Source organism: Prionailurus viverrinus, chromosome A2 (assembly GCF_022837055.1).
Source record: "Prionailurus viverrinus isolate Anna chromosome A2, UM_Priviv_1.0, whole genome shotgun sequence".
Classification (NCBI taxonomy): Eukaryota; Metazoa; Chordata; class Mammalia; order Carnivora; family Felidae; genus Prionailurus; species Prionailurus viverrinus.
The window spans coordinates 153,159,392-153,171,951 of NC_062562.1; the positions used below are offsets into that span (position 1 = coordinate 153,159,392).

A 12,560-nucleotide genomic window follows, 5' to 3' on the forward strand; every position below is an offset into this window, starting at 1 on the left:
AAGAGGAAAACTCTAAGCAGGGTAAAGAGATAAGTCAACCAAGGACTACACTGTTATTGGTAAATGGTGTGATAAATGTAACATAGAACAGGAGTATCTAATGGCTAGAAGTAGATAGAAAAGGATTCTTAGGGAAAGTTATACTTCAGTGGAGTCTTGAACTTGAGCAAGAGTCAACAGACAAAAAGGCAGAAAGGAAGGTACTGCAAGAAAGGCATCAGAACTGCAAAAGTATGATGATGCACGAGGCAGGCCACTGCTCCGGAAGAGCAAGGATCTCTGGAGCACAGGAAGAGAACGATGAAGACAATGATCACAAGGGCATGCAACGTTAAGGAATATAAGCTTAACATTTCTAGAAAGATCCTTCCAATCAGTCTTTTGGAAAAAGTAGTGTGGGAAGGGCAGGGACACTGGAGACAAGGAATTATGAGCATAGTTTAGTGATGCTGTGAAGAGGTAGCTTATACAGCCTTTGAACAAAAGCCATATTATACTAGCAGAGGAGGTAGGTGGTTAAAGACATGGGAAATAAATAGAAGGTAGACCTCTAAGGCCACATGGGGTGTGTAACAGTGCAGGTGATTGTGACGACTCCAGGGGCTCATTGGCTGATGAGCAGAGAAAGAAAATTACAAGCGCGTTTTTAGCCTGCAGTCTGAGGTTGCTAGCGGATATCCAGGTAAAGATGTCGGCTAAGATATCTGGGTGCGAGTGTTAGCTTCTACAGGAATGCCTGGATAGAAGACATGGATGTGAGATCTATTCACGTATAAGTCATAGATGAAATCTGGGGTACAGATGTGATCTCCCACAGAAAGGCAAACCGGTGAGGAACACCATTGCTCAAGTGGAAAAGGGAGCCAGTTGTTTAGGGAACCACAATGCCTCCTTCTCAAATATTTAGTTAACTCCCTAGCCCATCACACACGGAGGTTTCTAAACAAATTCTCTACATATTTTTAACCAGTTTTCTTTCTTCTGAAAACCAGTTTTCTTTCTTCTGAAAGAAGACGGGCGAATGGAACAGAAGAAACAGATAATCCTAGTAAACAATGAGAAAAGGAGAAAGAAAGAAAGAAAGAAAGAAAGAAAGAAAGAAAGAAAGAAAGGGAGGGAGAGAGAGAGAAGAAGGGAGGGACGGAGGGAGTGGGGGAGGAAATAAATATCTCTCTGCCTTGGCTGCAAAAGTGAACTTGGCACAACCATGGCTGAAACACAAAAAACCTGGAGGACTCAGAAGGTTGGAGAAAACTTGTAGAAAGGTCTTATTGTCCAGACAACCCTCACACTGGAAACTCTACTTGGAAATCCAGCAGGAAAGGTCAGATTTGAAAACAAGGGTTTCTAGTAAAACAGGCACAAGAAATCTAATTGCAGAGGGTAAGCAATAGCAGTAAGGGAGAGCACTCGAGGCCTTAGTGAACAAGTGTGACATGATAACTAGCTGTTTTCCTTTGAAAATGTGCTATCTGGATCGATTTTCTAAAAAATATAGTGTTCTGATAGTTATTCATCCTAAGTAGTAACAAATACCTTTGTTAAGTTTTACAAGTATCCTTTTTGGAACTGAAAAGCAGGCGATTGCCATTTCACATAGATATTTCCAGAGGCCTGAGGCTGCTTACATGGACACACCACTGCCCCCTGGTGGGAAGTCATTATTTTTGAGTTGAGGTTGTTTCTTGAACACCCTCACAGCTAAATCGATGCCGTCACATCATCTGCCATATAAACTCTAAGTACAAAAAGAAAACAACTATTCATATTCGTTTTTGTATGTGAAGAAGGCCCAAATGAATTCTTAACAATACAGTGGCTGAGCAAATACAAATTCTTTCTCAGCTCAAGGGCAAGAACTATTTGAAACTAGCACCTGGAGACAATTTCACATCTGGTAAGGTTATTAAATATAGCATGGCCAGGCATGAGAATGGGAGGCCTTTGCCTGTAGATATTAAGCACTTTTAGTTTTATTATAGTTCTTAACTATATACAAGTGACCCAAAACGACCTGAGCTGCCATACTATCTCCGAAATGGCTTTTCATTTAGTTTTCCAAAGCTTTCTCCCAGACCAATGGTTCATGGATGGACTCTAACGTTTCCAGAGAGAGTACGGTCAACCACATATCATTGCTGACACCATACCTTTTTAACATACATACTTGCCGGTTGTATATTCAACCTAATTGAAGGTAAAGGCAGGGAGAAAACAAAGCCATCGGGAATGAGCGAGGGGTTTCACCAGCTGCAAAATGTAAATGAAATAAGGAATCCAACTGAACAAGTTGTCTGGATAATGATCTGAGCAAAGTGCTGAGTGACTCTGATGTTCAGAGTGACTCTGGGAAGGGAGGAAGCAGAGGAGAGAGGAGCTCTCATTCCAGCCTCAGACTTCAAAGCAGATGCCAAAAATGCAAACACTTTAAGAGACCTGTCTAACGCTATTCCTCAACATATGCCATCTGAGGAAGAGAGGTGAAGTCAGGTTCTGGCAGTGAGCTACGGCACCTGTGTTATTGGCTTATTCTAGGCATTTCTGAAGACTATCATCGTGATTCCATAAATACGTGGCAAAGCATACCCTTGCTTCACAGGCACTGCAAGAAGCCAGCCATTCAATACAAATAGGTAACCATGCATCACAGGCCACAAACAGGAGTCGCACCTTGGAGGGTCCCTCACTATGACAGAGTGATGACCCAAGGCTGAGTCTGAAAACAGCCTTACCTTGAGTTAGATTAGACATATGGGCATTAAATATAGAAGATACTCAAAAAGGGGCCCCAAGTCCCCATTCTTCTCCACCCCAGACAGACATCTCCATCAAAAACTTAAAGGGTGCTATAAAATGAATATACTCAAAATATCTAGTTATTACCACCTTATCTCAAATCAGCTCATCAACACACCTAAGGAAAGAAAGGGTCCAAGAGGGATACATTTTATTTAGGTGTTGAATAGTGAATTAGGTTATATTTAGACAATAGGATGCCACTCAGAACAGCGAAATTGAGTTGAAGCACCAGAGGACTCAGGACCCCAAAATGGGGGCATCAGGAAAGTGATAAGTCACTAACAGGCAGAAGGGAATATAACGTGGAGAGAGGTGAGCTCCAAAAATCCAGCTCTGCCAACCTCCCCACTATCGGGGAACCCAACACTCTCCAAGTGACCTGGGTAAAGAGAAGGCCAACACCATGCCTTCTTAAAGCAAAATGGAACATGTTTAGGTTGATGCATTTTATGACCCTAGAATCACTCTTTAATGATTTTCTGCTGTTCCCAATAAATATACAGCAAAGTGATCAATGAAGAAGAGTGATCTATCTAGTATTCAATACAGCAATTGGTTCTACAAGAAGAGTGTGGTCACTGTGCAATAAACATGAAGAAAAATATGTGAGAGAGACCAGGGAACTGCTGTTTCTTGGACTTTGTTCCTTTCTCAACACAGTAAGACCCCTAGACCATGCACACGCCTGGCGTTCTATGATCTTTGTGTTCACAAAGGTAGGCAAGGGGCAAACTCACTCATTGAGTAAAGGCATGGATGTTCTCCTCTTGCTCTTCTGCACCATGTTGGCTTGATTCCTCAAGGAGATCCGAATCATAGCTGGGGCCAACCTACAGGGCTCCCCATCCACTTGCATGGGGATGGGTTTGTAAGTGAGCAGCACGACCTCCCGACACTGGTGTAGCCTTTCCCCATGGCCCCCAACTTGCAGGGCAGCCTGTAAATTCAAGAGTCAAAAGGAAGCTAGAAGTCAGTTCTTAAGAGTCAGGAAAGCTAGAAACCCTAAGTCCTCTATATATAACCAAAAGGCCTTTGACAAACATGTTGAAAATTGCTAGCCAGGAGCAGAATGGGAAACCTTGGATAAATCACCTTAACAAAAATAAACTAAAATTTCTAGACTTTTGATGAGCTTGACCACAAATTTTCATCAATAGCCAAATTTTGGTATTAATTTAGTCATGTTACTTTAACACAAAAGTTGTTCTTTGTGTTATCTAGTCAGTCCCACTGAATAACCAATATAAGGAGAAAAAAGAAAATAAAACAGATAAAGCACAGTTTAAGACAGCTTTTATACTATGTGTAAAAATAAGTGTATATTATAATATATATTATTTAAATATAAATACATAATACAGTTACATAACATATATATGTATGCATAACAGGTATACACAAACGTGCCATAAGATGTAACTATGTATTATATATTAAATATATTCATACTTAAATATGCAGCCCACCCTTGGTTAATTTGCAAACGTGGGCAGGCTTTTTCTTTTTACCTAAAACCTCCTTAAGCTACCTCCAGTCTGTATAAGATCTATAGAATGCAAAATAATATTAACTACTTGATTAAAAGCATTGTGAAAAGTATAACAGTTTTGAGGATCAAAATCAAACACAGAGTTCAGTTCACCATTGTGGCCACAGAATGGAAAGTCAATCCAACATTAAAAGCCTGTTGTTGAGAAGAACAACAAATCAATAGAGCTTTCCCTCATTAGTTAAAATGTATGTGCGTATTATATATTTTATGTCATTATATTATTTTTATGCTATATATTTTTATGTTATATATATTAGTGTGTGTATGTGTGTGTATGTATGTGTGTGTGTGTATACACACACATACATACACACACATACATACATATATATATATATATATCTCCTTTACCCTTTTAGGGATGAATGAAAATAATACATGTTTGGTTGGAAAAGAATCCACAAAGTATACAATCTGAATACACATTGTGTATCTCCATCCAGATCAAGCTTTAGATAATTTACAAGTTCATATGTGCTCTTTCTCAGTCTTTTTATACCCTTCCCACCAACTAGTTAGTAACCAATACCCTGACTTCTATTACCATAGATTCAATTTGTTTGAAATTGAACTTCATACGAACCATACTAGATGACTCTTCTGTCTCTGGCATCTTTTTCTCATCATTATTTTTGAGTAATATATAGCAGAATGTATTTATTTACTCTTTTGCTGATAAACATTTGGTTGTTTCCAGTTTGTAGCTATTGTTGACGTAAACTTTCCTGTATGAATCTCTTGGTAGATACATACTCTCTTGGCTACATACAATGAGAAGAATTGCTATGCCACTAAGTTTAGATGTACAGTTAACTTTGGCAGATACTGCTAAATAATTTTTCACTAAGGTTATATTATGCCTTTTGAGTTATCAATTTGTTTATAATAAATAGAAAAAAGGATTTTAATACTAACTTGCTCAAAATCTAAAAGATTAAAACATACAATCAACTTGTTTCCATGTGTCTCTTTTCTGTGAATGAGGGATAAACTTTGAACTGAGACTTGTGATGTCAACTTCCCCTTATTTGGTTGCCAGATATTCATATTTATCTGATGCTTTGAATTTCTTTTTTTCCATTTGCATTAATTTGAACAATAGAAACCTGATTGTCTATAAATGCAAAGAGAAAAGCACAAAGGGACAAAAAGTAAAAACTGAGAACTTCTTATTGATCACCTTTAATGTTATAAGCATTCCATTGTGTACTTTGCATACAATTTTGTCAAACTGATTGAGAAAACTAGAAAAGCAGAGCAGAATGCAGTGAGAATTTAGTATAATTAGTGGCCTATCACCCACTCCTTTGTTATTCCGTTGAAAGTTTTTCTTGGCTGTACTCAAATGCTCCACTTAAGTCAATGGATCAGAGTCACTATCTCATCTCCAGAACTTTTCCAATATATTCCCCTTGACTTCAAGTACTTGCAGTTGAGAATGTATCTCTTCATCCACTGTTCTGGAAACACCATTTTCTTCTTCTCTCTACCTTCCCCCCTCCCCCACCTTGACTAGACCTAATGACAGACAAAAATGCAGGACCTTCCAGGTGAGAACTTAGTCCTCTGAGTTTCACAGAATTGAAAACCGTTTTAAATACTTCCCAACCCCTTGGTATGTAGAAGGCATACACAGTACTGTAGAGCACTTTTAAGTCATCTTCTCAGCCTCAAAAATAGAACAGCAGCAATACCACAAACATGTAAATAGCTGTCAACGGCAGTCCCGCTGATATTTCAGAATCAATCCAAGATCACTGCACAGGCACAAGGGGAATTACAGTAAAGAGCTTTTTGGGATAAAAACAGTTCTATTCCTGTTAGCACAGCCACATTATTTTTGGAAGAAGTTAGAATAAAGGTAATATTTTAAATACTTATTAGAAATAGTTATATTTCAGGGTGCCTGGGCGGCTCAGTCGGTTAAGTGTCTGTCTGACTCTTAGTTTTGGCTCAGGTCACGATCTCACGATTTTGGGGGTTCGAGCTCCACATCAGGCTCTGGGCTGGCAGTGTGGAGCCTGCTTGGGATTCTCTCTCTCTCCCTCTCTCTCTCTGCCCCTCCCCCATTCATGCTGTCTCTGTCTCTCTCAAAATAAATAAATAAACTTAAAAATTAAAGAAAATGAAACAGTGGGTTTTTTTCATCACTCAGAATGGTCTAGGCTTAACCACAAATACCCCCATAATTTGCTGGAGATAATTATTTACTAGTAATAATATGGTGGTTTATTAATGACAGACATTCAATTATTTGTTCAATCCAGCATATATTACTCCTGTGAAAACGTCCAATACTGCCTTTCTGATAGAATAGGACTTGACAGGAAAACAAAGAAAGCCCCTGAACTAAGTGCACCCACTTATCTCCATTTATCGCCCTGTGGCCCAGACCATAACTTTCCTTCATGCCACAGGTGTATGGCTTGAGACTTTTGGTCTCTCCACACTATCCCCATAATACTTGCCTCCATCTTCCCCCAAAAGCCTCATCTTCTTTCTTACTACTCAAGCCTTATTCTACTTGCTGTCCGATGAAAATCATGGACAATTCTGGGTTGACAGGGGCAGAGAAGAAAACATAAAATACTTAGGAACAACTTTAGTAAAGCATATGCAAGAACCTGAAAACTTCACTGAAACTAGGAAACTGTAAAACTTTGCTAAGAGAAACTAAACAACAGCTAAATAAATGGAGAAAGATAGGTCTGTAGACTGGAACACTCAATACTGTTGTTAATATGTCAATTCTCCCTAATTTATAGATTCAAAGCAGTCCCAATTAAAATCACAACAGATGTTGGCAAGGATGCGGAGAAAGAGGATCTCTTTTGCATTGTTGGTGGGAATGCAAGCTGGTGCAGCCACTCTGGAAAACAGTATGGAGGTTCCTCAAAAAACTAAAAATAGAACCCCTACAACCCAGCAATTGCACTACTAGGCATTTATCCACGGGATACAGGCGTGCTGTTTCGAAGGGACACATGCACCCCATGTTTATAGCAGCACTATCAACAATAGCCAAAGTATGGAAAGAGCCCAAACATCCATCGATGGATGGATGGATAAAGATGTGGTGTGTATATATACAATGGAGTATTATTCGGCAATCAAAAAAAAAGATGAAATCTTGCCATTTGCAACTACGTGGATGGAACTGGAGGGTATTATGCTAAGTGAAATTAGTCCATCAGAGAAAGACAAAAATCCTATGACTTCACTCACATGAGGACTTTAAGAGACAAAACAGATGAACATAAGGGAAGGGAAACAAAAATAATACAAAAACAGGGAGGGGGACAAAACAGAAGAGACTCATAAATATGGAGAACAAACTGAGGGTTACTGGGAGGGTTGTGGGAGGGGGGGTGGGGTAAATGGGTAAGAGGCACTAAGGAATCTACTCCTGAAATCATTGTTGCATTATATGCTAACTAATTTAAATGTAAATTTTTAAAAATTAAAATTAAAATAAATCAATAAATACGTATCCAAAAATTAAAAAAAAAATAAAATTCTATCAGGTTTTTTTTTTGCAAACACAGTCAAACTAATTCTAAAATTTATTTACAAATACAAAAGACAGAATAACCAAAACATTCTTAGAAGTGCAAAGTGAAATGTTTCATATTACAAGTATGAAGGCTTACTCTAAACCCATAATAATCAAAACAGTGTGGTACTACCGTAAGTGTAAAGAAATAAGTCAATGGGACAGGATAGAGTCCAGGAATAGAACCACATACAACCGAGGGGTGAAGGCAACCAAGGTAATTCTATAGACAAGTCTAATCAACAAAGAACGCTGGGGAAAAAAAGGATTTCTAAAAACTAAATCTTGAATCACTTACACAATCCACATAAATTAATTTGAGTTGAAATACATACTTATACATAAAAGGTAAAACTATAAATCTTCAAAAAGAAAACATAGGAGAATATCTTATCTTGGAATAAGCAAGGTTTCTTAAAAAAGGGCACAAAAAGCCCTAATGTGATATATGCCTGCCTTATAAAACTGGAATTCAGAAGAACTTCTTCATCAAAACAAACTTAAGGAAATAAAAATAGATGGAAAATCTTTTGCACTAAATATATCTGTCAAGCAACCTGTACTCAGAATATATAAATAACACCTGCAATTCAACAAGAAAAGACAAAGAGCCCACTAAAATATGCAAAAAACCACACTTTGAAAAACCATGCAAGGTAACAATAAAGTTGAACAACAATGTGTCCTTACTCTCATTTTTTTGCTGTTTAGGAGGACTTAATGGACTATACAAAACATACATGATTTCTTTGTTTCTCTCTAGGGATGTAATTTTATTCTCATTTCTTCTTCTGTTTCCTCAAGTGCAATATTCTAATAGCTTTTCGTTTCTGTTAACACATTTCCAGCACCTGTGGGATATTACTTCTTACCAGGTACTCTCCCACATTGCTATTGGGCAAGTAAACAATACAACATTTCTAGAAAGCAGTTTTATAACCATTATTAGAGGTTTTAAAATATTTATGTCATTGACTCAATGATTTTCTTTTGCAGGGATATGTCATAAGACAACATTCTGAAATATGAACACAGGTCTATGAGTAATTATGTTAATTACAGGATTATTTATACCACCAAACATCCAGAAACTTAAACATTTCATAAAGGGATCTTTCCATAAAGGAATAATTATTATATAAATTGAGGTATTTATGTATGAAAGAGTAGTCAGCCATTTGTATTATGGGTTTTACTTATAATAACATGATTTCCTATATATTTAAAAACAGAAATAAGGCAATTGGAAGAAAATGCATCAAAATGTAAATAGTTACAGATCATGTAATTATGACTAATATTTTTATTTTCAGTTCTTATGTATATTATCAAAATAAGCAAACATTTGACATTTTTTCATAAAAAGTAAAGATTATACTATCTAGTATGCGTAAAACTTCAGCCCTGGAAATTTCTCCATGTAATTTTTCTCATCGAGTAACTTTTTGCATTTCTAATTCATAAATATAAAAGACATCACATATTCCAATTTCAATTAACAAAAAGAAAGCTGGCTATACTTTATTTAAAGCTGAGAAGACTGAAATCTTTGGATTTCACACTGCATAGCAAATTAGGCTACCAGCTCCTCAATCTGAATAATGAATGCTTTGAACTATCTTAAAGAGTTTTAGATTACTTAGAAACAGACTCAAGATGAAAAGACCTTCAAAACCACAAAGGCAAAAAAAAATTGGGGTGGAAATAAATACAACTTACAATGCCTGGTTATGGTCTGTGGAGAACCCAAAAGGTGATCAGGTTACCAAGCACCCAATGAAGAATCATAATTCGTAAGAATGCATTTCAACCAGGAGAGTGAATTGAAGACTTAAGCCATGAAATTTGCAATTGGAAGATAAAGAGTCTAAAAGAAACGACATCTATTCCCATCTAGTAATTCTATTTGAATCTCTCATCTATTCAAGTGCCACTCTGAATATTTTAAAATACACAAAAATACACACATATACCCAAATAACCACACTCTTCTGTTTATGCGATCATCTTACACACATGTAATTTTCAAATAATTTATGTTCTTAGAAACATAATCAGCATAATAGTTTCAAGAAATGTGAAACTAGAGTCCTGAAAATTAGATTCTCTCTTCTTGAACAATGGTGTACTGTTATATGAGCAGTCAGGTGAGATGTGTTTGAAAATAGACACATATGCCCATATTCTTTAGAGAGCATAGGGTGTTCAAAACTGTACGGTATAAACTACATTTAACTCTGCTTTTTTTCAAGTAGAAATTTTTTTTAATCTTGGGAGCAATCTAAAGTCACTAGAATCTGAGCTCCAAACACACATTTGATGCTAGCCTAGTATCCATTTTTACATGACTCGTATCGTATGAAGAGAAAGAATGGACATAATTTTAGCATTCCATTTGCTCTTCACCAACTCTCATCAACTATTATTTTTCTCCTTTTCCTACCAATGATGGTATGGAAGAGAAAGAAATCTGATAGACTCCTCTCTAACAACCTGGAGGGATCCTCTGAGCTCTAATCATGTATTTCAAATTGCCTCTATCTCCTTAAATGTCTTACAGGGGTTTCAAACTTATATAAAACACAAGTGAGCACTTCGTAATATACAGAACTGTTAAATCACTATACTGTAAACCTGAAACTAATTTAACACTGTACGTTAAGTAGAATGGAATTCAAATATAATTTCAAAATATAGTAAAAAAAAAAAAAACACAATTCATTTTGTGGTAATATTATCTTTCTTCTATTTTCCCTACATCTCTAATGTAGTCACTGTTTACCTAATGGCCTATGCTACCCAGCCGGGATTCACGCATACTCCTTTTTCACCCTTCACAGTAAGTCAAGGTGTCTGAATAACTCTTGAAGTTGCCAATCCCCCTCCGTCCCCATCTTCATTACCACTTTCTTACAGCAGGCTTCTAGGCTTCCTCATTTCTTCACCTGGACTTAGGTACCAACATCCTGCTTTGTCTATCTGCCTCCAGCAGTAGAGATTCTGGTCCCCTTCCACACAGACATCCAGGTATTCTTTCTAAACCGCAAATCTGATTCTGTCTCATTCCATCTCTCTCAACCTCCCCCATTTAACAGGTCCAAAAACGAAACAAAACCCTTCTGTCCTATCTTTCTCCACATCAGTGTCTTTCTTCACCATATGTGTCGTCACTGAGCCACCAGGGAGCTCTAGAATACCAAGATGAGCTCTTAGGCTCATCTTGCATGGAACGGACGCTTACAATCTCATCCACAGATGCTCTTGCCTCCTCTGTGCAATTTTTGCTGATTTCCCCATTTTATAAACACTCTTCTGCTTTCAATTCTTCTTCTTCTCTTTACACGTGCCTTTCTCCTAGAATTTATTATGCCAGATGGCAATTGCTTCTGTTTTTCATGTTCCCCCCACAACACTGAACTGTGGGTACCCTGAGGACAGGGTTTGTCTCTTGGCCCATTTCAGAATCATTTCACATAGCAGAGTGAATTCAATAAGCACTTGTGGGTTCAATAAATTTTCAATAAATACTTATGACTGACATTAAATGCATGAAAGCAGGGAGATTTTTTAATAACAAATATTACTAGAATTTATAAAATTCCTATTAATTAGAGGCATCAGTGTTGCCTGTATTTCCCATATGCTGCGTGGCCATTCAGGATCCAGCATCACAAGTTACCTAGTGTTACTTCCACTGTACCTGATTTGCCAAGTATTTGTAAGCTCACCCAGATTCCAGGGGATGGTGCATAGACCCAAACTCGTAACGGGGTAAGTGTCCAAAAACTCAGAATCCATTTAAAACCAGCCACCATCAGAAGATGCTAGTAAGTTACTTATTTTGAAAGTGTATAAATAAAGAAAAGGAATCAGTTATCCTGCTTTTCCTACACAAACTATATAACGAAATAACCAAGTATTAGGTGAAATTACTCCTTATAGAAATATTCCAGTTAATGAATGAAGAAGGGTAGAATTAGAATATCACTACTCTGCCAACCTCCAATGATTGCTAGATCCAGACAATGACCCTCAAGGACTATTAACCAAAATAGAGGGAAAAGCAGATATTACCTATCATCTTTTGGAAGAAGAAAACACTAACCACAAAGTAGATTTGTTGGGCGGGGGGGATGAAAGTGGTACATCTACATCCAACTGTCAACTTAAAGGAAACAGCAAGACAGAAGAACATGTTAATTGAGACCTAAGAGATGTTATTAGCACAATTCAGACTCAAGGAAACTTCGCAAGACAAAAGACTATTTTTTTCAATAAATAAGTGAATAAGACAAAGAGATGGACAGAAACCCATAGATACTTAAGGGTCCTATCAATCAATCCCAACAAGTAAATTTAACTTGGATCCTGGCTCAAACGTACAGAGCATAAGAAAACAAAGGATATTTGCAAGGCAACTGGAGATTTAAGCACTCAGTAAACAGTGATAGTCAGATGCTACTGTCTTATTTTTTTCAGATGTAAGGTGTGCAGTCATGCTCATAAAACAAAGTCTTATCTTTTAAAAGCACCTTCAGAAGTATTTGCAAATAACTGATATAACATCTGAGATATGCCTCACATTAGTACAAAGCAGGTGGGGACAGATAGAAGACTGCCTATCAGTTGAACATTATAGAAGCTGGGTGATGGGTT

At 37.2% G+C, this 12,560-nt stretch overlaps 1 protein-coding gene across 3 annotated transcripts in view; it reads right to left on the reverse strand.

Moving 5' to 3' along the window:
- DGKI (diacylglycerol kinase iota) overlaps positions 1 to 12,560 on the reverse strand; it is a 455,508-nt gene that overhangs the window by 158,485 nt on the left and 284,463 nt on the right. For all 3 annotated transcript variants that reach the window (XM_047850207.1, XM_047850206.1, XM_047850208.1), the window contains one exon: positions 3,537 to 3,736. In XM_047850207.1, the coding sequence (XP_047706163.1) occupies positions 3,537 to 3,736 (200 nt within the window). The remainder of the gene's footprint in view (positions 1 to 3,536; positions 3,737 to 12,560) is intronic.